The following is a 27,790-nucleotide window of genomic DNA, read 5'->3' as shown; positions in this document are numbered from 1 at the left end:
AGCTGCGGGGCTGCCCTGCCCTGGGGGGGAGATGCCTGCAGCAAAAGTGGGGCCTCTGAACTCATGTACCCTTATATCCATGTCCCTATGCATCCCTGCACCCCTACACCTGTGTGCCCATGGACAGATGTCCCCATGTACCCATGCACCTGTGCACCCATGCACCTGTGCACTCACGCACCCTTGCACTCATGCACCCCTGTACCCATGCACCTCTGCACCCTTGTATCTGTGCACTCATGTATCTATGCGTCCTGTGTACGCATCTACTTGTGCCCCACACACCACTGCACCCATGTACCCCTGTATTTGTGCACTCATGCACCCCTGCACCCATGTACCCTTGTATTGGGTCACCTCTGCACCCATCCCTCATCGCTCCCGCCCACAGTCACTGTGGGTGCAGCAGCACCCACCATCCCACCTTGTGCCCCCCCAGCACGACCCATAGGCGAGGGCGCTATAATTACCGCTCTCTCCTCGCACAGCCGCCAATATTTACAGGTCTCCCTGTGGACGGGCGCTGGCATTTGGCACGACACCCTGTTTATCCCCGTGCCAGCTGGGCACCGCACACCAGGGCTGTTTTCCCTGGTCGGGGGGGGTCCCAAAGGGCTGTGAGTGGCCGTGTCCCCCCCCAGGCTGTTTTTGGGTCAGGTTTTGCAACCAAGCGGAGGGATCGGCTGGGTCATGGCTGGGCACACCAGCATGGGGAACAGCCCCCCTGCATCTGGAGGTGCGGAAGAGCCCCTCAGCCCTGCCTGGGGAGGGAAGGGGGGTCCCTGGTGCATGCGCCAGGCACGGGAGCTGCATCTCCCCGGTGCTGCCCCTGAACCCACTGCCGAAGTGTGTGTTTGCACCCCAGCAGTGGCCACATTTTGGGGTGCAAAGGGAGATGCTCCCTATAAGCCACTCTCTGCTGCCGCTGGCCCAGCTCTAAAATGTGGGAATTGCTTTAGGCTCCAGCATTCTAGCTTGAAATAGTACAGGAGAATACTTTGGTTACTACTGTAGTCTTGTATTATTTACTAGTCACCAAGTTATCTTTTGATATTTGTTGTATTTCCAAGTATTTTCACCTGCCTGCTGTGCTTTGAAGAATATGGCCTTCAAACACGGGATTAACAGATTAAATATTTCACGTAGATGAGGTTCTTAGGGACATGGGTTAGTGCCAGTGTTGGGTTAACGGTTGGACTCAATGATCTTAAAACGCTTTTGCAACCAAAACGATCCTGTGATTCTAGGATTCTGCCCCGTTCTGGAACCATCACAATGTCTCACTGCCCACGGGGATGTTTTTTGCCCCTCCTCGCTCCCACCCCGATGCTGTCGTGGGGTCCAGGATCCGGCCACTCTCCCCCCCAGGCTGTGCGGCCATTTGGCCCTGGGGTGCAGCCTGGCCCTGTGTGCCCCCCAGCTCCGGTTTCGGCGTGCCGGCAGCCGCGGCACGGGCGGGCAGGGCCTCCCGGACAGCCTGTCCCCGCTTGTTTACCGCTGCCGGTGGCATCCCGATGGCTCAGTCCCGTGTGACAGGTGCTGCTGCTTCCCCGGACACCCGACCCCGCGCCAAGATTTGGCTCCTCGTGACCGGGGAGCGACCTATAAATAGCGGGACGAGGGGTGAGAACGGCAGTTGAGAGCGGGTGAGAAGAGCGCACTGCCGTGCCCATGGATTTCCAAGCCGGCATCCTGCGCGATGGCAGCCCCATGGAGAGCCTGGAGAAGCAGCTCATCTGCCCCATCTGCCTGGAGATGTTCAGCAAGCCGGTGGTGATCCTACCCTGTCAGCACAACCTCTGCCGCAAGTGTGCCAACGATGCCTTCCAGGTGAAAGAGGGTCCCTGTGCCTGTTTTCCCCCTCGGCTCAGGGTGGATGTCACCAGGATGGTCATAGTATTATGGGGATGCTCGCGGTGCTGTGGGGATGCTCATGGTGCCATGGGGATGCTCGTGGTGCTTTTGGGATGCTCATGAACCCCAATAATCTGTATCTCCCCCCGACTCCTAGGCTGCCAACCCGTACTGGCAGAGCCGGGGCAGTGTGATTTCGGGGGGCCGGTTCCGGTGCCCCTCGTGTCGTCACGAGGTGCTGCTGGACCGTCACGGGGTCTACGGGCTGCAGAGGAACCTGCTGGTGGAGAACATCATCGACATCTACAAGCAGGAGTGCTCCAGGTGAGCATGGGCAGCCAGGGCTGATTGCTTGTGCCTTGACCCGGCAGGGACATGGGGACACAGGGATGCCCACCTCCCTTGTGCCAACACCCTCCCTGAGGAGTTTGCAGCTGGGAGACAAACTGGGGGGATTTTCTGCTGGCTCAGTGGTCCCTGATCCAAATCTTCCTCCTTTCTCCCCCATCCAGAGCAGTTTGGGTCTCTGGGTGGCTCGGGGGGACAGTAGGTCCCCAGAGGGGTGGTGGCAGCAGGGCAGGTCCTGTCCCCCACCGTGCTCTGCAGCTGGAGCGTTCGGTGGGAGATAAGAGGTGTGGGGGACAAATCCAGGCTCTGCTGGTGACAGCGGGACCTGCCAGCTGATAAGGGACAGAGGGACAGTTTGTGGGTGGGGGGCCCACTCAGGAAAGCGTGTAGCTGTGGGGGGGACAACAGGGTCACAGCTTCTTGAAACAGAGCGGTGGCCCCAGCCAAATTCCTTGAACTGCTGTAAATATTGTTTGAGAGCCATGGGGACGGGGACAATGGCACGTGGCAGGTGTCCACGGCCCTGGGGGGGATGCGGGGGGCCAGCATCAGGTTTGCTTCAGTGGGTCAGCTTGTCCCCATGTCCCCCATGCCAGAGAGGGGATGATTCAGCTGGGACCCCTCCTGGGGTTTTCTGGGTGCCCTGGTGACACATTGGGTGACAATAAATCCCAGCAGTCCAAAGCTAAAATTAGGAGCTTGTGCAACATCCCTAGAGCGCGACCCTGGCCCCCCCCCAACACCAGTGCCAACTGCTGCCATGCCCAGCACCACACTGGTTTAAACTGGGGCTTACTGGTCTTGGGGCTTATGGAGGAACAGAGGTCGGTGGCTTCCAAGGAACAAGTTGTACCAGGATCTGGCGCCTTTCCTGGGGACACAATTTTGGGGTGGCTGTGTGGCATCAGTGGGGCGTCACCACAGTGGGGATGATGCTGCAATGGGGACATTATCGCAGTGGGGATGATGCTCCAATGGGGACATCATCACGGCAGGGATGTCACCCTGATGGGGATGTCACCTCAATGGGGACGTCACCATGACGGGGACATCACTGTGGCCGTGCCGCTCTCTCCAGCAGGCCACTGAAGAAGGGGGAGCACCCCATGTGCAAGGAGCACGAGGACGAGCGGATCAACATCTACTGCATCACCTGCGAGGTCCCCACCTGCTCCATGTGCAAAGTCTTCGGTGCTCACAAGGACTGCGAGGTGGCCCCCCTGCAAACTGTCTTCCAGGGCCAGAAGGTGACGTGCGGGGGGACAGAGGGGCCATGGGGGGGACACGGCCAGTCCCGGGGCGATGTGCTGAGCTGGGATGGCCACAGATAGCACCGGGATTTGCTCATGGGGTATTAATAGCCCGCGGGTGACTTCGCCCAGGAGACAGCCTATATTTAGAGTGGATGTGGCTCTTGGGGACATGTGGGGGGAGCAGATGGGAGATGTCCCTGTCCCAGTTCCCGCTGGGGTTCGAGCTGTTTCTGTCCGTCCACCCCTGCCCAGACTGAGCTGAACAATTGCATCTCCATGCTGGTGGCGGGGAACGACCGGATCCAAACCATCATCTCCCAGCTGGAGGAATTGTGCCAGAGCACCGAGGTGAGGAAGGGGGGAAAAGGAGCCCCCCAAAACCCGGGGGTGAAACCTCAGCATTTGGGATGGCCGGGAGGGAGCTGGGGAGCCCGAGGGACACCCCGGTGGCATCCCTTGTCCCCGCAGGAGAACAGCGAGGCGGCCCAGCGGGAGCTGTGCGCTCGCTTCGACGCGTTGGCAGAGGTGCTGGAGGAGAAGAAGTCGGAGCTGCTGGAGCGCATCACCCGCGAGCAGGGCGACAAGACGGGCTTCATCCAGAGCCTCATCTGCCGCTACAAGGAGCAGCTGGAGAAGTCGAGTCGGCTGGTGGAGACGGCCATCCAGGCCATGGAGGAGACCGGGGGGGCTGCCTTCCTCATGGTGAGACCCTCAACTCCCCCCCGTCTGTGCCTGCATGGGGTGCCACCAGCTTGGGGACATCCCGGCTGCCACACGGTTCCACTCACCTCTGCTCTTCCTCCCTGCAGAACGCCAAGCAGCTCATTAACACGTGAGTACCCAAATTGGGGGAAATTCGGCCATTCCCTGTTGCTGCCACAGAGCTGGGCAGGATTTGGCCAGGGGGTGCCCAGGTGAGCGTGGGGCTGCCCCGACCCCCCGCCTGGGCTCCCTATGGTCCCCCAGCCCGGTGAGGGGACAGAGGGGACACGGCCATGCTCTCCCTGCCCAGGATCGTGGAGGCCTCCAAGGGCGGCCGGCTGGAGAAGATCGAGCAGGGCTACGAGAGCATGGACGCCTTCTCGGTCAGCCTGGACCACCTCGCCGAGGCCGTCCACACCCTGGACTTCAGCCCCGGTAACTCAGCCCTCGATGACCCTTTCCCAACTCCCACCGACATGGTGGCACCCGCCGTGTTTCCCGGTGGCCCCACGGTGACATTTGGCCGTCTGTTTGCAGCTGAGGAGGACGAGGAGTACTTTGACGGGGAGGAAGAAGACGTGGAGGAGGATGCGGTGCCCGAGAGGACAGTGATGGGTAAGGGGCGGCACAGCTGATCGCACCTCCCCAGGACGCTCAGGCACCCATGGGGGAGCTCTGGGGACTTGGACCCCCCGTAACCCCCCAATCCTCTGCCCCCGGCAGGTCCCCAGTAGCCGCAGCCGTTGCCGGCGCAGGAGAAACGCCACGGGCGCAGGATGTCCGGCGACGGGACTCGGGACGGGGGGGACGCGCCATGGGGGCCGGTGGCCTCGCGAGCCGGCCCCTGCTCCAGCACAGGACACTTTTCTATACGGGTGCAAACAGGACAATTCCGCACGTTTTGTATCTTCCTTCTTTTGTATATAATTCTCACGGGTTTGAATTTTGTGTATTTTGTAAAGAAAACTGGTGTTGTGCGTGGTTTTTTTTTCCCCTCGCCTCTCGTTTTCGGCTCTAGGCTGTGGGCACTGGGGAAGCGGGTGGGTTTGCCGGGCTGGTGTTGTCCCCAGTGTCCCAGCTCAGGCTGGCAGAGGGACACCTCCCACTCCAGCACTTAATTTTTGGACTCATTAGCACCTCCGGCAGCACTGGCACCCCGTGCCTGGCTGCTTGCCCACGGATGTGGTGGGTCGGCACCTGGCGGGATTTATCTCGTGGCAATGGGGAGCCCGGGGCCGGCGGTCACCCCAGCTTTGGGGTGCAATGTGGGGGGTGAGGATGCTCTGGGCTGTGCTAGTCCCCAAAATGGGGACAGGCTCAGCATTGAGCTACCGGTTTGCTGTCGGCTGAGCTCACAGGACTGCAAAAATATACCATGAATGCAAAATATACCATGCATGCAAAAATATAGCACAAATGCTTTTCTCCTGCAAAAACACAAGCCTGGCTCGGCGCCTGGCCAAGGGGAAACTGAGGCAGCCCCTGCAGCGGAGCGCTGCGCTGTGCTGTGACTGCAATTAGCCCCAGGGCAATTAGCGCTGCTCCCCCAGGGTGATGAGCAGGAGTCACTGCTGGGGGGGGGCCGGTCTCAGGCTGATCCATTACATGGCTGCTGGGCAGCTGGATCTAAACTGGGGGGGCTGGGGGAGTGGGGAGGGGGGTCACGGGTGCCTTTAGGGGTGACGGGGGGTGCTCCTTCCTCCCCCTACCTCTGGGGTTGCATCCGTGCCCTGCTGCACGGTTCCTGGGGGTGCTCATGGGGGGTCCCAGAGCAAACCGCCCCCCCCAGCACCCCCAGTGCCGGGTGAGCAGGGCAGCGGCCATGGGCGCTTTGCAGCCGGTCTGGCCCCCCCTCCCCGGCCAGGCTTTGCACACGAGTCCCCAGCGTCACACGGACCGAGGCCACCGGCTGCCACCGCCACCGGCCACGCACCGGGTCACCCGCACCGGGTCACCTGCACCGGGTCACCGTTCCGGCCCCCGCCCCCCAGGAGGACGATGGCAGCCGGCGAGGAGAAACAGCATCTGCTGAGCGAGGGCACAGGCGGGTAAGGGGGTGCCTGGGGGGGCCAGGGACCTGGTGTCCCCTTTTCCCTATGAGGCTCCCAGGTGGGGTCCCCTGGAGGCATCTGGCTGGGGAAGGGGTTGGGGGGTGTGTTCAGGGTCCAACCTGCTCCCCAAAATCCTCCCAGCCCCTCCGGTTCCAGCCTCCCACCACTCCTGTCCCCGGCAGGTCGTACCTGGGGATTGTGCAAAAGAACGGGCACAACTCGGTGCAGGGAGCAGCTCCCACGCTGGAGCTGGGGACGCGGCGCAGCCAGCACTGCCACGCGCGGGGGGCGACAGGCACCCCCGGCCGGCAGCGGCGGGCACGCAGGAAGCTCTACCTGGCCGCCGGCATCTGCCTCGTCTTCATGGTGGGAGAAGCTGTGGGTGAGTGGGGGGTGTGGGGACCGTCCCCAGCAGGGCACCCCAAAGGGCTGCCCCGGGTGCGGGCACGGCTCCTCTTTGCTTTCCAGTGGGGTCACCAGGGTGACCTGGTCCGTGCCTGGCCTGGGCTGGGACCCCCCAATGCCACCCCGATGTCCCCGCTGTCCCGTCCCGCAGGCGGGTACCTGGCGCACAGCCTGGCCATCCTGACGGACGCCGCTCACCTCCTGACCGACTTTGCCAGCATCATGATCAGCCTCTTCGCACTCTGGGTGTCCTCACGGCCCCCCACCAAAACCATGAACTTCGGCTGGCACCGGGCAGGTAATGGGGTGACGCCACCCCCCGGGGCTGCTCCCCAGCTCCCAAGGAGCACTCAGAGCACCCCAGGGTGCCCTCCCCGTGGGTGCCTCCAGGAGACCCGGGTGACACGGGGAGCCCTGGCAAAGCCCCAGAAACACAGGCATGGGCAGGGGAAGGTGCAGGTACCACTGTCCCCATGCAGGGAGCAACCCCAGGGACAGGTGCCAGGCGCCCACCCCAAGCACCGGTGCTGCCAGGGAGGCCAGCAGGGTGTAATGCGGGGGCGGGGGGGCTCTCCGCAGAGATCCTGGGGGCCCTGCTCTCCGTGTTCTCCATCTGGGTGGTCACGGGCATCCTGGTCTACCTGGCGGCCCAGCGCCTGCTCTCGGCTGACTACGACATCGAGGGGGGTGTCATGCTCATCACCTCCGCCTGCGCCGTGGCTGTCAACGTCGTGTACGTACGGCCGGTTCCCGCCCTCCCTGGCTGTCCCCCCACCTCGTGCGCGGTGGCCCTGGGGACATCACCGCTGTCCTGCCCGCAGGATGGGGCTGGCTCTGCACCAGACGGGGCACGGGCACAGCCACGGTGCGGCCGGAGAGGAACCCAACACCAGCGTCCGCGCCGCCTTCATCCACGTCGTGGGGGACCTGCTGCAGAGCATCGGTGTCCTCATCGCGTCCTACATTATCTTCTTTAAGGTCTGGGTGGTTACTGGGGGCAAGGGGGATACTGGGGACATGGGGACAGTGGCTTCAGCCAGCCATGGCCAGGGGCAGGACGGAGGGGACCGTGTCTCCTTGCTGGTGCCGATGGGGATTTGGAGTGGGGTGACAGCACCGGAGGGGCCTCATATTCTCCCACCCCCTCCAGCCCGAGTACAAGTACGTGGATCCCATCTGCACCTTCCTCTTCTCGGCGCTGGTGCTGTGGACAACGCTGACCATCTTCCGCGACGTCCTCCTCGTCCTCATGGAGGGTAGGGACCCATCGCGGGGGGATGTCTGGGCCATGGGCCACCCATGGGTGCTGCGGCCCGCGTCCCTCCAGCACCCCCAGCTCTCCCTCCCCAGGGACCCCCAAAGGGATGGACTTCAACGCCGTGCGGGAGACGCTGCTGGGGGTGCGGGGGGTCGAGGCCGTTCACAGCCTCCACATCTGGGCGCTGACGGCAGCACAGCCGCTGCTCTCGGTGCACATCGCCATCAGTGAGTATCGCTCCCTGGGGATGCAGCTGGGGGGGGATTTGGAGTTCACCTGCACCCCAACATCCCCCCCTCCCGCTTCGGTCCCGGCAGACGCGGGTGCCAGCGCGCAGGAGGTGCTGGAGGAGGCCAGCGCCCGGCTGCAGGGCACATTCAGCTTCCACAGCACCACCATCCAGGTGGAGAGCTACTCCGAGGAGATGCGGGACTGCTGGGAGTGCCAGCCCCCCCGCGACTGAGCCCCCTGGCACCCCCCTCACATCCTGCCCTGGGAACTTTTTATACGTGGAAAATAAAGAGGAGAAAAGGGCTGGTTGCATGCATGGGGGGTGTTGGGTCTGGCAGCGCTGGGGCGTTATCTCGGGTGTCTGCTGGGAGCGAAGGCATCAAGGACAGACCCACGGCTGCAGGGAGTGGCTGCTGGAGGCCAGCAATCACCTGAATTTTCTCTGTTTCTATTCAGCTGCGGACAAAACAGCTGAAATGACCCTTTTCCCCGCTTCGGGGAGCGCTGGGAGGCAAGGGGCTGCGGGGGACCCATCCCAGATCGGGGGAGGGAGGACACGCTCGCTCAGCTCTCGCCTCTTATCAGTTCCTCTGTTTGCCCTTGGGAAGCCAAAGGACTCACCCTCCCCGCCGTGCTGGGGCCAGGGGGGCTGTGTGCATGGCCGGGTGCCGCACAGGCTGTTCGCAGGGTGCCCAACGACGGCAGAAGCACCAGTGCCCCAACCCACCGGTGCTCCCGGTGCTCTCCGCTCCCCGCATCCCACAGCCGCTGGCCAGACTCTGCCTCTCCACCCACCTTTATTGCACCGGTAAAACCCAATAACGAGTAAAACCCCGTCAGCAGCGCCCGCCCGCCCCGGGAGGGCTCCGTGCACCAGGAACGGGGGGACCAGCCCCAACCCCCTCCCTGCAGTCCTCAGGGTCTCTCCAAGTGCAGGTATTTCTTGCGCAGGATGGAGACCTGGTCCTTGTAGAGGACGGGGTCGAGGCGCAGCTGGGAGGACACGAGGGGCATGTAGCCGAACCAGTCCGCCAACTGGTTGAGACAGTCCTGTCGCTGGGAGAAACGCCGGCCACCGGCCGTGCCCTTGACCTTGGCAGGAGGGGAGTGTTGGGGTGATGGGCTCTGCTCCCCACCCGGGGGGGTCTCTGCACTCCCCTCCTTGCACCCTACCTGCTGGGGCACGTTCTCCTTGTGCTGCTTCCTCTGGGTGACCTTGATGGGTGGCAGCTTGGTGACAGCGGCCACCAGGACGTTCATCAGGATGTCTTCGCAGGTGGCCAGGCCGTCCACCAGCTCCCGCAGCCCCGCCGGCAGGTACCAGGTGAAGAGGCTGTGATAATACCTGGGGAGGGAGCGGGATGGAGATGCAGGATGCGGCTGAGACCCCCACCCCGGTCACCCCTCCCCGGGCGGTACCTGTGGTAGAAGGCGGCGGTGGTGAGGACGATGGAGAGCTCGTTGGTCCATTTGGACGTGTAGCCCCAGCGCCTCTGCTCGGGGTCCCAGAAGTGGCTCCGCGCAGGGAAGCCCACGATGCGCTCAGGGAAGCTGCGCCACACCACGAAGGCAAAGTCCACCTGGTATGGGGTGGGGGACAGTGTCACCGGGCTGCGGGAACCTGTGCGAGGGGGGACACCATCGCCCCTGGGCACGGGAGACATAAAATCACAGAATCATGCAATAATTTTGGTTGGAAAAGACCCTCAAGATCATCGAGTCCAACCGTTCCCCCAGCCCTGGCACTGCCCCATGTCCCAAGAACCTCATGTCCGTCTGTCCAACCCCTCCAGGGATGGTGACTCCAGCACTGCCCTGGGCAGCCTGTTCCAATGCCCCACAGCCCTTTGGGGAAGAAATTGTTCCCAAGATCCAGTCTCAACCTCCCCTTGCCCAGCTCCATGTGCTGGGGACTGCGGCGCCCACGGCCTCACCTCGCTGGTGGAGATGCTGGTGTGCTCGTCCAGGCTCAGCACAGCGTCTGTGCGGATGGCTGCGTAGGGGAAGAAGCGGTCGCTGAGCTGTGGTGGGGAGAAAGACAGGTTGGGATGTGCTATGGGGTGGGCGTCCCGGCTCCCTGCCCGTGTCCTGGATCTGTGTCCTGCCTCCCTGCCTGCATCCCAGCTCCCCTCACCTTCCCCTGGCCCTGGATGATGCTCAGAGGCACCGAGGTCTGGGGCCATTTCTCGCTCGGCGGCGGCGGCTTCTCGCAGCTCCACAGCACCAGGATCTGCAGGGGAAGGACCAGCGTGTCCAGGGGTGTTCGGCTGGGCTGGTCGGTGTTCGCAGGGTGGTCAGAGCTCAGCCCCCCTGGCACCGCAGCAGGACCTGCTCCAGCCCAGCTCCCCCCAAAACCATCTCGCACCGGTTTGGACCACAATAAACCCACGGGTGGTCCGCAGAGGGCTGGGGAGACAGCTCTGCCCACCTGAGGGTGACACCATCGGCCATCCCATCCCACTGTCACCCTTCCCAGCACCCGGGACCCTGCCCCATCCCTCCCGCTGCCTCCCCGGGAGATGCACCAAACACCGCAGGGCTCAGCTCCCCCGACCTGGGCGCAGAACTGGGATCCCGAGACAGCCTGGATGAGCCTGAGGAGCGGCTGGGAGAGGGAACCGGACGGCGAGATGACCCGGATGAAAGCTGTGAACTTCTCGGAGGGGCTGGAGCCTGATAAAAAGCAGAGGAGAGGAGAGGTGTTGTGGTGTGCACCGACTTTGGCGTGCTCCGCTGGGGCAGGCAGAGTCCTACCGCGCTGCAGGTAGTAGAAGGGAAAGTCCCCGAGGTGGGTGGAGAACTCGGGCAGCGCCAGGAGCCCCCCGGGCAGCACGTTCCAGAGGAACCGGGAGCGGGAGCGGTATGGGAGCAGCCGGTCCTTGATGATCTGCCAGAAAGTTGCTCTGAGCACCCCGGTTGTGACCCCGGGAGCTGGGGAGAGGGCTCGGGGGGGGCTCACCTCCAGCGTGGTGTGCACGATCTTGTCGACGGAGGAGAAGTAGGCGTCCCACAGGAACTGGGTTTGCTGCTGGAAAGCCAGCACCTGCTCCGGGTGGATGCAGCGGACGACGGAGGGGATCTGCGGTGGCAGGGAGCGAGCAGGTTTCTCACCTCGTCACCTTGTCCCGACGCCCCAGCAAGGCTGCCGTGGCACCTCTGTGCCATCCTGAGGGACGCCCCATGGCCAAGGGTGCTGTGTCAGCACCCGCTGCGGCTCTGTCGCCTCCTGTCCCTGGAGCAGGATCTGGCCCAGGACCCACGAGGGCTTTGGGTCTGGGAGGTGCTCAACACCCCCCTGAGCTGAATGATCATAGAATCATTTTGGTTGGAAAGCCCCTCAAGATCATCGATTCCAACCGTAACTCACCCCTGGCACTGCCCCATGTCCTGAGAACCTCATCTCCGTCTGTCCAACCCCTCCAGGGATGGTGACTCCAGCACTGCCCTGGGCAGCCTGTTCCAATGCCCCACAGCCCTTTGGGGAAGAAATTGTTCCCCAGATCCAACCTCAACCTCCCCTGGCGCAGCTTGAGGCTGTTTCCTCTCATCCTATCACTTGCTGTGATGTTCCAGAGCTGCAGCTGAGACGGGACCCTCACTCCAGGCTGGATAAGGCCCCGTGTATCCCCCAACAGGAGGGCTGCTGGTGTGGGGCAGGATTTGGCCGCGATACCTGCAGCAGCAGCTTCTCATTGCCCACGACGACGGCTTTGCCCCACTCGATGGCCTCGGCGAAGGGCAGCTCCCAGCCATCGCTCAGCAGCACCGGGATGCAGGCAGCCTACGTGGGACCCACACAGGCTGGGACAGAGCCCCCAGACCCCGGGATGGGGGCGTCCCCCGTCCCCCCACCCACCCCGTACCTGCAGAGCCTCCAGGAATCGGAAGGAGCCCAAGCGCCGGCCCCGTGGCACGATGCAGAAGGTGGAATTGTGCAGCAGCTCCTGGTAGTCAAATCTGGGAATGGAGAGGGGGTGGGGGGGCAGGAACAGCCCCCACCAAGCTGTGAGCACCCCAGAACCCAGCAAGGCTGAGCATCCCTCCTGGGGGGCACAGGACCAGCCCGGGGCAGCATTAGGGGCTGATTTTGGTCCCCGAATAGCCCTGTCTCTGGAGCAGAGATGCCCTGGCTGGCGGAGGGATGTGCCCGAGCACCGCTTAAAGAGGGGGAGTCAGGATAGGACCCCAGTGCCCTTTGAAGGCATCACCCATCTCCCTCCACCCCTATGTCACGAAACCCATGCAAACCCTGTGCCCGAAACTGCGGCGACTCCTCCGCTGTGCCCAGACTTGCCGGGCAGGACCAGCCCTGCCTGTCCTGGCAGCGTTTTGGGGGGGTGGCAGAGGGCTGGTTGCCCGCAGGGGTGCAGGCAGCGTGCCCCCCCAAGCCGGGCTCACACCGTGGGGCTATGAAAGCTCCTTCTGTGCAGCCGGTGGGGAGCGGCGCGGCCGCTGCCGGAGCCCTGCGACCGCGCCGGGATATCCAATATTGACATTAGGTCAGGACAGACCCCGACTGTTCCTGCCTGGGGGGAGGGACGGGGCAGCGGGTCCTGGATGGGATGGGGGGACGCGCACGGTCTGACCAGGGAGGCCATGAGACCAAAGAGCCGCTTGCAATGTGCTGGTCCCCAGGGGGAAGGGTGTCCCCACAGCAGGGATGTGGGGCTGGTGCCACCCTGGGGGTTGAGGACCTGTCCCCTCCATGGGTGCCAGAGCATCCCAGCGCCCTGGGATGTAGGAAGTTGGCCCCAGTGCTGAGGCACAAAATTTTACCATCAAACCCACCTCCGGAAGAACCACCCCCAGGTCTCTGATGGATGCCAAAAATCTCATTAGTGGCCCCGGCCTCATTAACACCCCAAGCAACTTCCTGGAGGGGCAAGGGCAGCTCAGAATGACCCCCCCATGAAACTGCAGCAGCAACAGCCACATCCCCAGGGCCAGACACTGCCCTTAGGGCAGCCCCGCTGCCACCCGCTCCTTGGGGACCCCAAAACCCAGCCGTGACCCCCAGCACCTCCACGGGGCTGTTCCCAGTGCCGGGGCTGGGTGGGCAGTGGGACGCGCCCCGGGGGGCACTGCTGCGGTGGGCACCCTCCCATGATGGGGAGCCTGGCGCCGGCCGGGCTGCGGGGCCAAAACCTCCCGATGGAAATATTTTGCTCCTGACGTGTTGCGGTTTCCGGGTAATCACGCCGTCAGGGCTTCCTTGTTTTGTGAGGAGCCGGGACGGGCGCCCGCCGCGCTCCCTGCGCCCGGCCCCTCCGCGGCCCCGGCCGGGCACGGTGCCACCGGGGACCCGGCGGCTCCAGAGAGCTCTTCCCAACCCGCCTGGGTTCCTTTGAACCCGGGGCCGGACCGTGGCGCTGGGACAATCCGCCCTTTATCCCGGCACAGAACCGGTTTGTTTTTGGCAGCCCCTCCCAGGTGCGACGAAGGTGACGGAGCCCCCATGGTCGCTCTGCCACCGTCCCAGCTGCGGGTTTGGGGACAACTCCCAGGGCAGGTCAGGCGCGATGGAGACACCGATGGCTTTTTGCCCAAGTGTCCCATGGGGACAAGTGGGACAGCGGAGGCTCGGGGTCACGCGCGAGCTGTCCTGTGCCACTTGTCCCCTGTCTATCTGCTGCCTAAAGCTGTCCCGGGTGAGGTGTAAATCCCCCTGTACTTGCAAACAGCATTACGGGATTACCTGGGCTGCGCGGGGGGGGAAATTTCCCGTCCCACCGCCCTGCAGCACAGCGCAGGCCTGACCTTGGGCCCCACATCCCGCGGTGTCTCGCACCATCCTGCGATGTTCTGTCCCCAAAAAGGCTCCACTGCAAGGGCTGACCCTGCCGGGCTGGTGGCACCCGCCAGACGGGGCCACACGGTGCCTGAGCTGCCCCCAAACCCTGGTTATTCCCGGTGCCCGCAGCACCCGGCTCCGCTTTTACCTCCCAGCACCTCCTAAGATGCTTTGAGGATGATGCCGAACGCGGCCTCTCCCCATCTGCTCTCTGGGTGGCTGCGGGATGTCCCCAGGCAGCAGGACAGGGACCTGCCTGTCCCCAGCAGGATGGGGACATGAGGAGCTGTTGTGTGTCCCCGCAGTGCGGAGCCCCCAGACTCACAGAACTTTATCCCCATAATTTTTCCACCAAGGTCCATCACATGCTGCCGCCACCATCCCCATTTGGGAGGGGGGACACAGAGGGACCCCCCACCCCACCAATCTGGGTGAGCTCAGAGCCGTCCATGCTGAGATGCCCAAGAACCCGCCAATTTTGTGGGATTTTTAGCGGAGCCAGTGAGGGGGGGACGTTTTGGGCTCATCTCCAAGATCAACGTTAATGTTAGGGGAGGGCAGGAGGGGGGAGAAGAAAAGCATCATTCATCAGCGTTAGGAAAAAGGGAAATCGTATTAGAGGCGGCCGCGGTGATTGCAGATAAGAGCCGACCTCACCAGATTATTCCAACTTTAATACAGAAGAGGAAAGCCCTGAACAACCAGCGCCTCGCTCCCCACCATGGAAATGAAACCCCCATCTATTTCAAGAGAGCCCAAAACTTTCCTCTCCCCCACATCTGGAGGTCCAGCTACTGCAGACGGGCACGGCTGCACCCGCAGAGGGACAGGAACGTTTGTGGGGTGTCCCCCCGACCAGAGCCCCTTTCCCACCCCATCTCCGACTCACTTTTCATAGTTGACGTTGTCCTTGTCGCAGCGCGTGTCCTTGTGCTTCTCCCAGTCCTTGCCGTGCTTGCAGGTGGTGAGCGAGACGATGTCCTTCCCGTTGTGGATGTGGTGCAGCGCGTTCCTGGTGCCGGAGCCGATGCCGGTCAGGTATCGCTTCCCTTTGAATACCAATAAATATTTCTTTTTCGGGGGGACCGAGTCCTGATACAACCAGCCCCTCTCCCCGCCGCGCTGCGGGTGGTCCTTGGAGAAGAGAGGGATGGAGATGTCAAAGCCCGGCCTGAAGTTCTGGGTGTAGAAGCTGGCTTTGGCCAGGATGGCTTGGCCGATGTCAAAGCCCAGGTCCTCAGTGTAATTGGGCCAAGTGCCCGAGTAGAGGTTGAAGATGAGATGGTTACGGCCACCATTCCAGAGTGGGAAGCCACGGATTTTCTCGTCGACGTTCCGGACGTATTGACTGGAGAGGTGGTCGCGGTCCAGCGTGTCGATGCTGAGGATGAAGAGGCAGGCTTCCTCGGGGTTCGGCGTGTAGTAGCGCGAGCGCTCGATTGACGTGAGGATTTTGCTGTAACTCTCCGAGAGGGGCTGGTCCCTCTCCCGGGGGTAGGTGAAGACTTTGAAGCCATGCTTCTCGCACCTGGAGAAGTCGAAGCAAGTTTCCATCCGGCATCTGCTGTTCTTGTAGACGTTCAGCCGTGCCGCCCGCCGCTCCCGGGGTGACGGCAGCGAGGGGTCCCCATCACTCTGGAGCTCCTCGGGGTTTGCAAAGCTTTTGAGGAGGGACCGATCCGTCCAGCGGGGCCAGTTCCTCCGGGCTTCAGCTTTCTTCCCAGAAAAGAAAGCGAAACGGCGCAGCTGGTCTCCTCCAAAGAAGAAAAGCAGGAGCCAAGAGGCAAGGAAAGTCAGGAAAATGTATTTCTTCCTGGTCTGCATAGGTTCATGCACAGCCTTGGCTCCTCATCGGGTTTGGACGGGTGCTGGAGTCCAGTCAAAAGGCCAATGTCCCAAACCCCACGGATGGCTCCTGGCCCCCAGGTATTGTCCCGGTGGCCCTTGCAGCCCAGATGAACCCCACGGTCCCCCTGCCGCCCCCTCCAACCAGGGCTGCGCTGGTTTTTCGGGGCCACCTCTCTCTGCAGAGTTCGGTGCAGCACCGTCCCGCTCCCTTCCCTCGGCGCAGCCTTCACTTCGCTGGGTTCCCGTGCTGTGACAATGACATTTCCATCGCCGCTTGGCTCAGCTTCAAATCCCTGGAGAAGGGGAGAGGTCGCGCCGTCGCCGTCCTGCCGCCGCCAACCATGTCACCGCAAGCGGCTCCCATGTCCCTGTGGTGGGACCCTCCTTCCCGGACCCCTCCTGGGAATTAAACCTCCTTCCCCGCCCCCACGCCCGCTCCCCCCGTTACCTTTGGGGACACGTAGCCCCGGGTGGGTCTCGGGTCGCTGTGCCCCGAAGTCTCGATCCGCGGGTCCCTGCGGCTCCAGGCTGCATCGCCTGCGGGGAAGGCGGCGGAGCTGCCGCCCCGCCGAGCAGCGCCGGTCCCGGGGGTGCCCCTGGAGGGGTGCGCCTGGCTGGGGGGGGGCTGGAGGTGTGTCCCCCCTTGTCACCTTGTCCGTCTGTCCCTGCGTTGGAATGTCCCCGTGTCCCCCCGGGCTGCCTGCACCTCTCGTGGCTGCCCGACCTGCTTGCCCCGTGTCAGGCTGGCTGTCCCTCCCGAGGCTGGCTGTCCCCCGTCTGTCTGTCTGTCCCCACTTGGGCTGTCCCCCCCTCGTCTGTCTGTCGCCGTCCCCGGGCTGGCTGTCCCCCTGTCCCCTTGCCTGCTGGTCTCTTCCCCGGTCAGTGCCCGGCCCCGCTGCCCGGCGGGTCCCCGAGGTCCATCACCCTCCGTGGTCCATCACCCCCCGCTCCGTGTCCCGTGTCCCCCCGCTCCGTGTCCCCCCGCCCGCATCTGTCACACCGCGTCCTGTTCCCACCGTCACAACGTTCGCCCTTGGCCCCGCCCACCCGCCTCCGATTGGCCATCCGCACCCTCGTGGGCGTGGCCCGTGCCGGCCAGAGGCCGCGCCCCTCGGCGCCCCACCGTGCGGCGCCTTCCCATTGGCCGAGCGCCGCCACCCGGAGCGCGCCCACGTGGGACAGGGGTTCCCCGCGCCCCCGCAGGGTCCCTGCGCCGCCCGCCCTGTGTGGGACCCCACGCGTGGACTGTCCCACGTCCCGTGTCCCACCCACAAAACCAAGACCTCAGGGGTTTCACCTGCAGGATACCCCACACCATTTCCAGCCAGGAGCTTCTTCCAAGGCGATGTGGGGTGCTGGGGGGCTGAGCCCCACGGCAGGAAGCCAGGCGTGGGCTGGAGCGGGCAGCAGGGACAGGCCGGGACTCGCCTCTCCCACCCTGCCCCGGTATCCCCGGCTGTGCCAGCCGCCCTCCGCCCTCCGCCCTGCCCCGCCGGCTGGGCGAGCCGGGACGTGCCGGGATGCTGGATCCCACCCATGGGTGTAACAAGCTGGCTGAGCTCAGCCTGCAGCTGGACCGGCCGCTGGGTGCCTGGCACAGGTCAGGGTGTCACCAGCCCCAGGGGAGAAGGTGCAGGGCACCCCGGGGCGGCTCTACTGGTGGGTTTGGGCTTGGGTCCCCTCTTTGTGCCCCCACACAGAGTGACAGCCCCAGGGTCCCATTCGGTGTCATCCCGTGCCCCAGTTTCCTGAGCATGTGGGGGACCGTGCTGGGGTGCCTGGCGTGCGGCTGTGTGCGCAGCAGATTGGTGGGGGTGCTTTTTACCAAATCTGTAGGTATTTATTTGCCGGGCCCAGCCAAGGGGACGGCTTGGCCCCACAGGGAGTTAATCCCTGGCCACCGAGGGGATTACCACGGGAACCAGGGCCGCTGTAGCTGTAGAAAGCGGATTAACCGAAGGACAGGGAACGTGGGGACGGGGCAGCTGGAGCCCCGGGCACCTCTGGGCGCTGTAGGGGAGGACATGGGGAAGTCCGCAGCCCTGAGGGGCGGAAACCTGGCTGGGGTGCAGACAGGGCCAGGGCAGCCCCAGGGTCAGAGTGCTGCCCATGGGCTGCAATGGAGGGATTGGAATTCTGTCCTGCACTGGGGACACTGGGAGCTGTGGTTTTGCGCTGGTGGCACCGGGAGCTACATGTGGCACTGGGGACACCGGGAGCTGTGGTTTTGCACTGGTGGCACCGGGAGCTGCATGTGGCACTGGGGACACTGGGAGCTGTGGTTTTGCACTGGTGGCACCGGGAGCTGCATGTGGCACTGGGGACACTGGGAGCTGTGGTTTTGCGCTGGTGGCACTGGGTGCCGCAGCTGTGCTGAAGACACTAGGAGCTGTGGTTTTGCACTGGAGCTTGGGAGGGGCACTGGGAGACAGAGGGGGAGCTGGGGGGCGGCACTGGGAGCTCTTGGGGAACACTGAGAGCTGGGGGCAGCACTGGGAGCTGGGGGGGTACCGGCAGCTCGTGGGTACTGGGAGCTACGATGGTAACTGGGAGCACTGCGGGGAGCCCTGTGGGCTCTGGGAGATGGGCACTGGGAAGCACTGGGATCTGTAGTTCAGCTGGGGATACTGGGAGGTGTAGTCCAGACACCCAGCGCATACTGGGAGGTGTAGTCCCGGGCTGGGGGTGTACTGGGAGTTGTGGTTCCCCAGTCTCGGGGGCTGCTGGGAGCTGTAGTTCTGCACTGGGGGGTGCAGGGCTGTGTCTGGTTTGAAATGGGGGTCTGGCTGGAAGCATCTCTGAGCAGCCCAGCAGCGCAGGGATGTGAACGGGGACTGAGACCAGCCCGGGGCCAGGAGGGAAACAGCCCAGCCTGGTTCTGCAGCACGAAGGGCCATGCTGCTGCAAACAGGCACACGCGGGCAGTGGGAACGAGAGACTTTTGGAAGGACCTGCAGCACCTTCCTGGGGAACACCAGGGACCTCAGAGCAAGGGGAGCTTCTTACAGGGGGTCCAATTCTCAGCCATCCCGAAGAAGGGCTGAAGCCGGTGGAGCTGCACGGATTTACCGCACCAGAGACCCTCCCCAGGCAATCCTGGACACGCCGCCTCAGCAGCTGCTGTAACATCCAGGCTCTGGGCAAACCATCTGCTTTCGCATTGTCCCCGCTGCCACCGGCACGCATTCCTGCTGGGGGACACGCAGGGGGACGGCAGCAGCGGCCCTGGCTGTGCTCCCCCTCCTGCCATCGCGGGGAGAAGCTGCTGCCGCCGATGGGCAGGATTTCCCGGGTGCTGAGCCTGGAGGGGAGCGGGTTTTGGGTGGCACATGCCGATCCCCACGCAGTGACACCGGGTGACGCGGGCACCAGCAAAGCTCTTTCCCCAGGGAAGAAAGAAAAATGGAAAAGCCGCATCGTCTCACTCCTCCAGAGTTGTTTTGTCACTGTGACGGCCACGTCCTCGCCTCGCTGGTGGCCCCCAGCCCCTCTGAGTCCAGGGCGAGTCCTGGGGATGCTCCAGGGTGGCCTCGCAGGGCTGGGCAGCAGCAGAGGGGACATCTGTCCACATTGTCGCTGCTCCCCAGTGACACAAAGGACAGATGTGGACAGAACCGCAAGACCCCAGTGCTTTTGAGGCTTCCAGCTATTTTTTTGGTGGTGATTTTACACCTAAAACACCATCTCTAGCCCTGGGGGCAGGCTGGGGTGTGACAGCCTCAGGACCACCCTGCGGAGATGCTGAGCGCGGGTGGGGGACGTTCAAGGTCGACAGCGGCGATGAATTGTGTGGGGGGGCTGGAGGGAGCAGAGCCCGTCAGGTCCTGTTTTAACAGTGAGAGACAGTGACGGATGCAGAAATCAAATCCCATTTTCCCCCCCGAATTAGCTCAGCCGGGGATCCGCGCTGGCAGTTCGAGGGAAGCAGCAGCCTGGTGGCGGCTCCGGCGCGGCACGGCTGAGCCAGGTTATAAATTCTGCAAGACTCTTATGTAAAGGCTTTCAGGAAGGGGGTGGCAGAAATCAGCTGTGCTTCTGACATTCATTAACCCTTTGGTTCACAGAGAAATGCTTATTACTGTCCCCAGTGCCTGTTGGGCTGGGGGATAGGGTGCGTGGACAGATGTCCTTTGTCCCTTTGCTCCCCACTCCAGCGCTGACATCTGTGCCCAGGACCACATTCCAAATTTGTGTCTCTGGAGGAGAATCCTGCTAGAAGAAAGAAGAGAGTTCAGAAAAGCCCCGGGGTCTCTCAAGCAGGACAGACACCCTCTTTCCTCAGCTCCATCAGCCCCTCTCTGCTCCTCTGTGCGATCTGGTGGTGCAGGAGCCCTCGCCAAACGCTTTCCTTCTTCACTGACTCACTTCATCTGCTTTAAAAACCCAGCGCGGAGCCACCTCTGCAGCCAGGCTCCCCTTGCAAGCAGCGCTTTCCTCCCAATCCCCGTCACGTAGAATCATGTTGGTTGGAAGAGACCCTTGAACTCATCGAGTCCAACCGTTCCCCAGCCCTGGCACTGCCCCATGTCCTGAGAACCTCATGTCCGTCTGTCCAACCCCTCCAGGGATGGTGACTCCAGCACTGCCCTGGGCAGCCTGTTCCAATGCCCCACAGCCCTTTGGGGAAGAAACTGTTCCTAAATCCAACCTCAACCTCCCCTGGCGCAACTTGAGGCCGTTTCCTCTGGTCCTGGCGCTTGTTCCTGGGGAGCAGAGCCCGACCTCCCTGGCTCCAAGCTCCTTTCAGGCAGGTCAGAGATCAGAAGGTCTCCCCTCAGCTCCTGTTCTCCAGGCTGAACCCCCAGGTCCCAAGCTGCTCCAGCTTGTCCGTGCCAGGCTGGAAGATTTTCTGGCAAAAAACAGGAGATCAGGGTTACCCCGTGTGCCATCGGCTGCAACAACCCATCTCTTGGTCACCGTGTCCTTATAGTGCAGAGGTTTAGGTTTGGGTGTGAACCAGCCAGGTTTATATCTGTAAATCCCCCGTGTTTTATCCACGGAGGGATTTTGCTTCTCAGGGACATGGGGAGGAAACACTGACTCTCTTAGCTGGGGGGGTTGGCACCTGGGGCACCCACCTTCAGGTCAGCAGCCCAGCCGTCCCCTGCCCGGGAATGTTCTGCCTTGGAAATCCACTTCCAGCCATAGATCCTAACCGGTGGCTTTAGAAATTAAAAAAAAAAACCACAAAAGCTGCCCATTGATATTCCCCTCACAGCTGTGCTTGCAGCACGGCTGGGGTGTGGACGGACACATTCCTCTTACCCACGGCTTTATCTCCGCTCCCCGACCGGCTTCGGCTTCAAAGATTTTCCCCTCTTGGGGCCGAAATCCGACAGTGTCAGCACAGACCCCGCTCGGAGATCTTAATATCTCGGAGCTGAGAGTCTCCTTCTCATCATCCCCCTCCCAGCCCGTGTCCCCCTCCCTCCCAAGAAGCCCCTTCCAGCCCATCCCTCCCCATCCCAGTGCACACACAGGCACCAAACTGGAGTTACTGGCGCCAGCCTTTGCTGCCGCTTAGAGAAAAAAAACCCACTCATTTACTCAATTGAAGCTTCCCTGTTGATTTAATTAATGCAAATTGAGACGTGTTAAAACCTCCGTGTAATTACCATAAGACTTACTGTTGTGGTGTTGGTGGTTTTTTTTTTTCCTTTTGTTCTTGTATTTTTAAGGAGAATAGTAAGGGCTGGATTCACAACAGCTCGTGGAGGTTTGTGGCCCTGCAAGCTGAGCCCGGTGAGAACCGCGGGAGCTCTGGCACAGGAGCTGGTGCCCGGCCGGGGGCTGCGGTACCGGCCCCGAAACCAGCACCCGCCTGAGCAGAGCTCCTCAGATCCCTCTGCTCGGTGAGTATATGCTTGATTTTACGTTGATTTTTCTACGGGCAAATCAAAGCTTTGCTCTGCGTGAAATTCCAAATTAAAATTGAGTTCCTTAATCTCCGAAGAGAATTGTTATCACCAAACGCGTTGGCTTCCGGGCTGCCTTGAGCTGCGAACCCCGGATGCTCGCGGTCACGAGGGATTCAGCTCAACTTTGTCGTTTAGGTTTGGATTGGATCGGGGGAACAATTTCTTCCCCAAAGGGCTGTGGGGCATTGGAACAGGCTGCCCAGGGCAGTGCTGGAGTCACCATCCCTGGAGGGGTTGGACAGACGGACATGAGGTTCTCAGGACATGGGGCAGTGCCAGGGCTGGGGGAACGGTTGGACTCGATGAGCTTGAGGGGCTTTTCCAACCAAAATGACTCTGTGATTCTTTTATGACCTTCCCCAGCACCAGTTCCTCCCGTGCTGGGTTACGGGGCAGGACGGGGGCTCTGCTGGGTGTCAAACTCTCGGGATCCGGCTCAGGACACGTTTGCTGGTTGTCGCGGTGCGATGCTGCGGGGCTGGGCTGCTCGTGGAGTTCCCCGACCTTCAAAATGCCCAGAGAGCTCCTGTTGCCTCAGATGGCACCATCGAGGGTATTTTGAGAGCACATCTGGGTTTTTATGACAGTTTCCACTCCGCAGCAGAAGTCCCATTTCAGGCTGGAGCTCTTGCTGACCCTGGAGAAGATTCTTGGGTAAAAACAGGAGAAAAAGGACTGAGAAGGGAAATGGAGGCGCTGGAGGACACAAGAAGCTGCATGAGGTCTCTCGAGTTCCAGGCTCACCCGAAAAAGCCCTTGAAACAGATTTGGAGGATTTTTTTTGTTAACATCAAGATTTTCCCCAATTTAGGAAGGCCAGGCTGAGCTCAGCCCCGCGGATGCCGGCTCACGCTCAGCACCCGAGCGTGATGCTGGGGGAGAGCGGGGGACCCCAAATCCTCTTCTTTAAAACCCTTTGGTTTGCGGCTTCACCCCACGTTGGGCTGTGGGGACGTGCTGAGATTGTCACCCCTCCCTGGGTGGCACGGTGGCACCAGACGCCCCAACCTACCAGCTTCAGGATTCCTTCATCTCCTCGCATTGAGGCCTCTCTAACGATGTCTATCGTGCAGGGCCTGGGTTGGGGGGTTTTGTGTGTGCGTGTGGTTTTTGGGGTTTGATTTTTAAATTTTTTTAATTAAAATGAAGCACTTAATTGGCAATCGAAACATAAGTGTGTCCCTCCGGGTATCGATGTTAGCGTACGGCAGCGGTTTGCTGGTTTATTGCATAAAAGAGAGCCGTGTTTTTCCTCCAGAAAGGCTGGCTTTGTTTGCCTGTTCTCACAGCTGCAGTGGATGTGTCTGATTTTTTTTTTTTCTTTTTACAGATATATATATATAGATCTACGATGAACTCAAATTAGTGGGGAAAAAAGCGATCGAACATCACGGAGCAAACGTTAAGTGGAGGTATTGTCTCTGTGCTGGTGTTGCCGAGCGATTGCAGCAGCGAAGAGCCGACGGGATGGAGCAGGAATTAACCCGTTTTGATGCAGAATCGGCAGTGGAGATGGGAGGGAAAACGCTTCTTGTCTAAAGTGTGAAAGGATAGATCTGGATCTCCTCGTCCAGCAGTCGAAAGGCGCCATAAAAAATAAAACAACCAAACAAACCAGGCTTGTTTCCTTGGCTCCCAAGTCCTGTGGGAAGAGCCATGTTTTATTCTGACAGATCTATATCTATATGCAGCACCTATAGATATTGCCGCGGGATAAGGAGCTGCGGCTGTTGCAGGTCGGGATCCCCCGTGGTACCTGAGCGTGGGGTTGGATGCGAGGAGGGGGGGATGCTTCAAAATCCTGCTTTTTAGTCCAAATTCCCCCTCACGGCTTTGACAAAAAACGGCCCGAGAGTTCTGCATTGAGCATTATTTTCCAATCTGATCTTAGTGGGAACAGGCTCATTCCGGGGGCGGTTACAAGCTCATTCATATTGTTTATTTGAATCGGGGGAAGGCTATTCCTTTAAGAGGATTTCCAGCCCTGAACTCCTCCCATCCTGACACTTCCAAGCTACATTTTGTCTTGAAAGGGTGGGAGTATTTTTAACTATATCACGCCAGGGAAGTATTAATAGCACAATAGGCTTGCTGAGATGCTGGTAGCCCCGAATCCATATTTTAAATTCAAGGAACTAATTAGGAACTGGAGAACAATTAGTGCTATACCCAGCTTTTCTTCCCACCCCCCCTTCATTTGCAAAGAGCCAAAGCAACTGTCTTTACTGGAATCTTCCATGGCTGTTGAATATTTTATGGCTTCCCTATGCGTTGCTATTCCATGCGGTTGTCAAAATCACGCCGTCTCCTTTGCTCCATCCCAGCTGAAATGGCCGACCGTGACGCTTTGGAAATATAATTCGTGCATCTCCTGTTGCCTCACAAAAACAAGCAAACAAATAAAACAGCCATAAACCCCTTTTTTTGTGCTTCTCTCGCAGCCGCTTGCTGTCGCCGGGCGATGCAGCTTGGTGCAGCACAGTTATTTTCCAACCCTTGGCAGCGAGTTGTTTACAGCCTTCCTTGAATAGCAAAGCTCTCAGTGCTCCATATGGGAAGTGCAAATTTGCAGATTCCTTTTGGGAGCAGAAAAGGAAAAAAGCAGCGAGGATGCAGAGAAATGGGTCGAGGGTTCCCGGCTCGGTTGGGAGCAAGGAGGGGGGAAAGCAAAGCGAGGGACCCCCAGACCCGCTTTCATTGCGCCTTTCTGGATACAGGGGAAGTGGGAACCAGCGTCCACATAAATCTGACCTTATATTGGGCAGGTGGCTCCCAGGAGGGCACGACTGCACTGTCCCCCTGTGCTGGGCCCTGGAGAGACCAAACCTCAAACCCTGGGGTCAATTTTGGGCCCCTCACGCCGACAAAACCCTTGAGATGCTGGAGCGAGTTGAGAGAAGGGAACGGAGCTGGTGAGGGGCTGGAGCACAAGTGTGATGGGAGCGGCTGAGGGACCTGGGGGAGTTTAGAGGAGGTTGAGGTTGGATCTTGGAACAATTTCTTCCCCAAAGGGCTGTGGGGCATTGGAACAGGCTGCCCAGGGCAGTGCTGGAGTCACCATCCCTGGAGAGGTTGGACAGACGGACATGAGGTTCTCAGGACATGGGGCAGTGCCAGGGCTGGGGAACGGTTGGACTCGATGATCTTGACGGTCTTTCCCAACCAAAACGATTGTGTGATTCTATGATTCCAACCACACTTCGGTATCTCGGAGGATCTGCTGGTGCCGTGGAGAGAACGCCCAGCTCTGGAACGGTGTGGGACGTGTGGTTCCAGATAAAGGGCCTTGGACAGGTTGTACAGAAGTATGTTTTTTATGAGTGTAAGGAGTGACAGCCCAGGCCAGTGAGAATGATATCTCAGGTCAGAAAACCACCCCTGTATGTACGATGTGTGAATGTGGGGCCTGGGCTGTGAATGAGTGGGTCAGAACGGTGCCCACAAGATATACATGGGAACGTGACTGAAAACAGGCACAACACGAGTGTGGTGTGTCTGGAATAACATTTTTTTTGAAAAAAACCATCCTGTCTAACCTCTTGGTCCAGGCCCGTATCTGTAAACCTATAAATTGGGAACTGTTAATTAAAGAGGGCTAGGCTCAGCTCTGCCTGGCTCTGCTCTCGCTGCTAACAAAGACTTGGTGTCTGTGCGTCTGTCTGTCTGTGTGTGTTGTTCCTCATCGTTGCAGACCGGTACCTGCTCTCGGGGTGTCTGCGATCGCTCCCTCGGTGTGAAGTCCCTGGGCTCTAATAATAGTTGGGCTTGTGCTGAAGCCTGCTCCTCATTCTTGCCTCTCCCCAGCCACCTGTTCTCAAGAAACTCGTGGAATTCGTGTGGCTGAGCTCTTCTCCATATTTACCAGAGGGGCAGAGACCGGCTTGCAAAGCTGGGAGAGACTAGGCACAGGCACAGAAGTAGCTAGATCATGTAAAACCTCGTTTTCTTAGGAAATAAAACAATGAAAAACAAGCCAGGAGATCTACCAGCCGGCTGGGGAAGGAATTCTGCGGTTCCTTTCTCAGGGTGGAGCAAAGGCAGAGCTCAGGCTTTAGGAGCAAGACCAGATCTCGTTCAGCATCCCGGCTGCAGCCACTGACGTTATTTTAGGGTCTGTCACCATTTCACTGGGTTGGAGAATTTTTTGTGGGGCCTTTGTGTTTAGTTCATTAGAAGTTTATATTCTTTTTCTACGCTATTTAAAGCCTCGCCAGCCCTTATCTCCATAGTATTTAGATATCAGGGCAGTACAGTGCTATGGCTGCATTTGAAGAAGCGAGTGTGGCATTTCAGGGTTATGTCGCCCCAATATCAAAGCAATTAATTTATATTTTCATCTCCCTTGAGGCAGGCGCAATCACCGTCTGTGGCGAGTGCTTTTACTTGTCTCATTTTATGGAGGAATTAGGTGAGTTCGAGCGAATTTCTCAAAAACCAAATGAGCAGAAGAAGCCTGACACTCTGATTAAAAAAAAAAAAAAAAAAATTTCCAACAGCACATTGGCAAGCACAAATTTGTTCTGAGGGGAAGATTTTCTTAATGGTGTTTTTCAGTGTAAACGTAGTGTCAGCTAAACACCTCCAGTAACTAAATATCAATTACCTTAAACATTTTTTGCCTGTGGAAGAGCTTTCACTGTGAGGGAGACACTCCCTGCAAGTCATTTTGTTCTTAATTTCCATGGACTCCTCGACTGTGTTTCAATTAAAATGTATTTTTATCTGAAGATCAGCGAGACCTTTGCAGCCACTAATTTTCCTTGCGAGACCTTTGTCGGGAGCAGCACGTCAGGACAGGCAGCGTGAAGGTGGAGAAGCTGCAGGGTAGAGAAAAATCCAATGAAGGTTAATACAAAGACCGAGAAACACAGATAAAAAGGAATATTGTAGCCTTTCTACTTCTGAGTGCAAGTTTCTTTCAAAATACTGTCTCCTCTAGCAGGTTATTCATTAAATCTGTTAAACTGGTTGACTCAGGTCAATTACTATATTGGATTTCTAGTTTTAAAATGAACTTTGCTAGCACGGTGACTGTTACCAGTCTCAGCAAATACTTGCTAATGTTACTTTAAAAGGTGCTTCAAAACATTTTCTGTTTAACCATCCACCACGAGTGCTTAAGGGTGGCAATTTAATACTCAGAAAGCACATTTCCTTATTGGAGATTAAATATTTTTGCAAGTTAAAAGAGCCGCCGTGGGCTGAGTTGTCACCTAATTATGTCAGTCTCTTTGTGGGATATTTTGATAAGCACATCGGAGGCGACGCTTTCATCTTTCTGCTAAATCTGATCACGTCGCGTCCTAAATTCACAGGCACAAGGAGCCCTCCCGACAAGACCCCGACTCGAGGGGCTTCGTGGTTTGTCTGTGCTGAGAACGAGCCCCCGAGAGCAACCGGTGCAAATCCCACAAGGGCGATGGTTTTAAGCGGGTGCAGTTATCACCAGATCAGAGGCACCATAAGCCACCGACCCCGAGAACAGGTCATATTCCTAATTTACAGGAATTTTTTTGTCCTTTCCCTGTCTACTCTGGGTATATCTTCTGCAGGTTCCGCTATGATCCTTTATTTTCCTCAAGATGCACAAATTCATCGGGCTGATGTGGTTCGATTTGGGCTTGAAATGGTATTTTCCGTCTCGATGTTTTGGGGCTAAATAGTTGGAGGAAATTTCTCATACTGCTGCTTGCTCTGTGTTTTTTTTTTTTTTGGAAAAACTGGGATTATAGGAAAAAGTTTTTGTTGGTGATGAGGAATCCAGGAGACAAAACCCACCGCAGCCACACGCTGCCAGGCTCGGCGAAAGGAGAATCGCAGTAAATGTGTTGATAAACACAAATCAAATGCAAATTAAATGAAAGCTTTCCATAGACTCCATTCTCCTTGAGATCAGGCAAAAATAAATACCACATAAACAAACGAGTTTTATGAAATGTCCCAAAAATAAACCCGCTCTTGCAACGAAGCCAAAAATGAGATCGTCTGCGTTGCATTTCCAGCTGCTAAGACCTGTTATTTCTCTTTGTATCACAATAATACTGAAAGATTTTGGTTTAAATTGAAACCAGTTGCGGCAGGTGCTGGGAAGAGGTTGCTAAAGAGTCTGGAGCCAAGTGACACGGTGTGGA

The 27,790-nt window shown here is 59.5% G+C and overlaps 3 protein-coding genes across 11 annotated transcripts; 2 read left to right on the top strand and 1 right to left on the bottom strand.

Moving 5' to 3' along the window:
• Positions 1–1,645: 1,645 nt before the first annotated feature.
• Positions 1,646–5,123, top strand: TRIM63 (tripartite motif containing 63). Of its 4 annotated transcripts, none has more exons than XM_065650520.1 (9): positions 1,646–1,830; positions 2,012–2,178; positions 3,284–3,449; positions 3,708–3,803; positions 3,924–4,157; positions 4,265–4,287; positions 4,468–4,592; positions 4,695–4,772; positions 4,881–5,123. In XM_065650520.1, exons 1-9 carry the CDS (start codon positions 1,672–1,674, stop codon positions 4,889–4,891), a joined length of 1,059 nt encoding a protein of 352 aa, XP_065506592.1. In that variant the 5' UTR covers positions 1,646–1,671; the 3' UTR covers positions 4,892–5,123. The 4 variants fall into 4 exon arrangements, with proteins under 4 accessions (XP_065506592.1, XP_065506591.1, XP_065506590.1 ...); XM_065650519.1 differs by having other exon boundaries at positions 3,281–3,449; XM_065650518.1 differs by having other exon boundaries at positions 3,924–4,287.
• A 977-nt stretch (positions 5,124–6,100) lies between these two features.
• On the top strand, positions 6,101–8,377 carry SLC30A2 (solute carrier family 30 member 2). 2 transcript variants are annotated; one of them, XM_065650516.1, is made up of 8 exons: positions 6,101–6,205; positions 6,391–6,590; positions 6,765–6,911; positions 7,193–7,346; positions 7,435–7,591; positions 7,764–7,869; positions 7,964–8,098; positions 8,189–8,377. In XM_065650516.1, the coding sequence occupies exons 1-8, from the start codon at positions 6,156–6,158 to the stop codon at positions 8,332–8,334; spliced, it is 1,095 nt and encodes a 364-aa protein (XP_065506588.1). In that variant the 5' UTR covers positions 6,101–6,155; the 3' UTR covers positions 8,335–8,377. The 2 variants fall into 2 exon arrangements, with proteins under 2 accessions (XP_065506588.1, XP_065506586.1); XM_065650514.1 differs by having other exon boundaries at positions 7,964–8,377.
• A 49-nt stretch (positions 8,378–8,426) lies between these two features.
• EXTL1 (exostosin like glycosyltransferase 1) lies at positions 8,427–16,702 on the bottom strand. Of its 5 annotated transcripts, none has more exons than XM_065650584.1 (12): positions 16,190–16,702; positions 14,783–16,034; positions 11,966–12,059; positions 11,776–11,883; positions 11,062–11,181; positions 10,857–10,989; positions 10,657–10,775; positions 10,237–10,332; positions 10,037–10,123; positions 9,522–9,682; positions 9,276–9,447; positions 8,427–8,558 (listed from the first exon to the last, which is right to left on the bottom strand). In XM_065650584.1, the coding sequence occupies exons 2-12, from the start codon at positions 15,715–15,717 to the stop codon at positions 8,451–8,453; spliced, it is 2,133 nt and encodes a 710-aa protein (XP_065506656.1). In that variant the 5' UTR covers positions 15,718–16,034; positions 16,190–16,702; the 3' UTR covers positions 8,427–8,450. The 5 variants fall into 5 exon arrangements, with proteins under 5 accessions (XP_065506656.1, XP_065506654.1, XP_065506655.1 ...); XM_065650582.1 differs by lacking the exon at positions 8,427–8,558 and adding an exon at positions 8,579–9,194; XM_065650583.1 differs by lacking the exon at positions 8,427–8,558 and adding an exon at positions 8,579–9,158.
• Between the last annotated feature and the right edge of the window lie 11,088 nt (positions 16,703–27,790).

The sequence above is a fragment of the Caloenas nicobarica genome, chromosome 23 (assembly GCF_036013445.1).
Source record: "Caloenas nicobarica isolate bCalNic1 chromosome 23, bCalNic1.hap1, whole genome shotgun sequence".
Classification (NCBI taxonomy): domain Eukaryota; kingdom Metazoa; phylum Chordata; class Aves; order Columbiformes; family Columbidae; genus Caloenas; species Caloenas nicobarica.
Note: the sequence above shows the minus strand (reverse complement) of the source record. Positions and strands in the feature narration are given on the sequence as shown.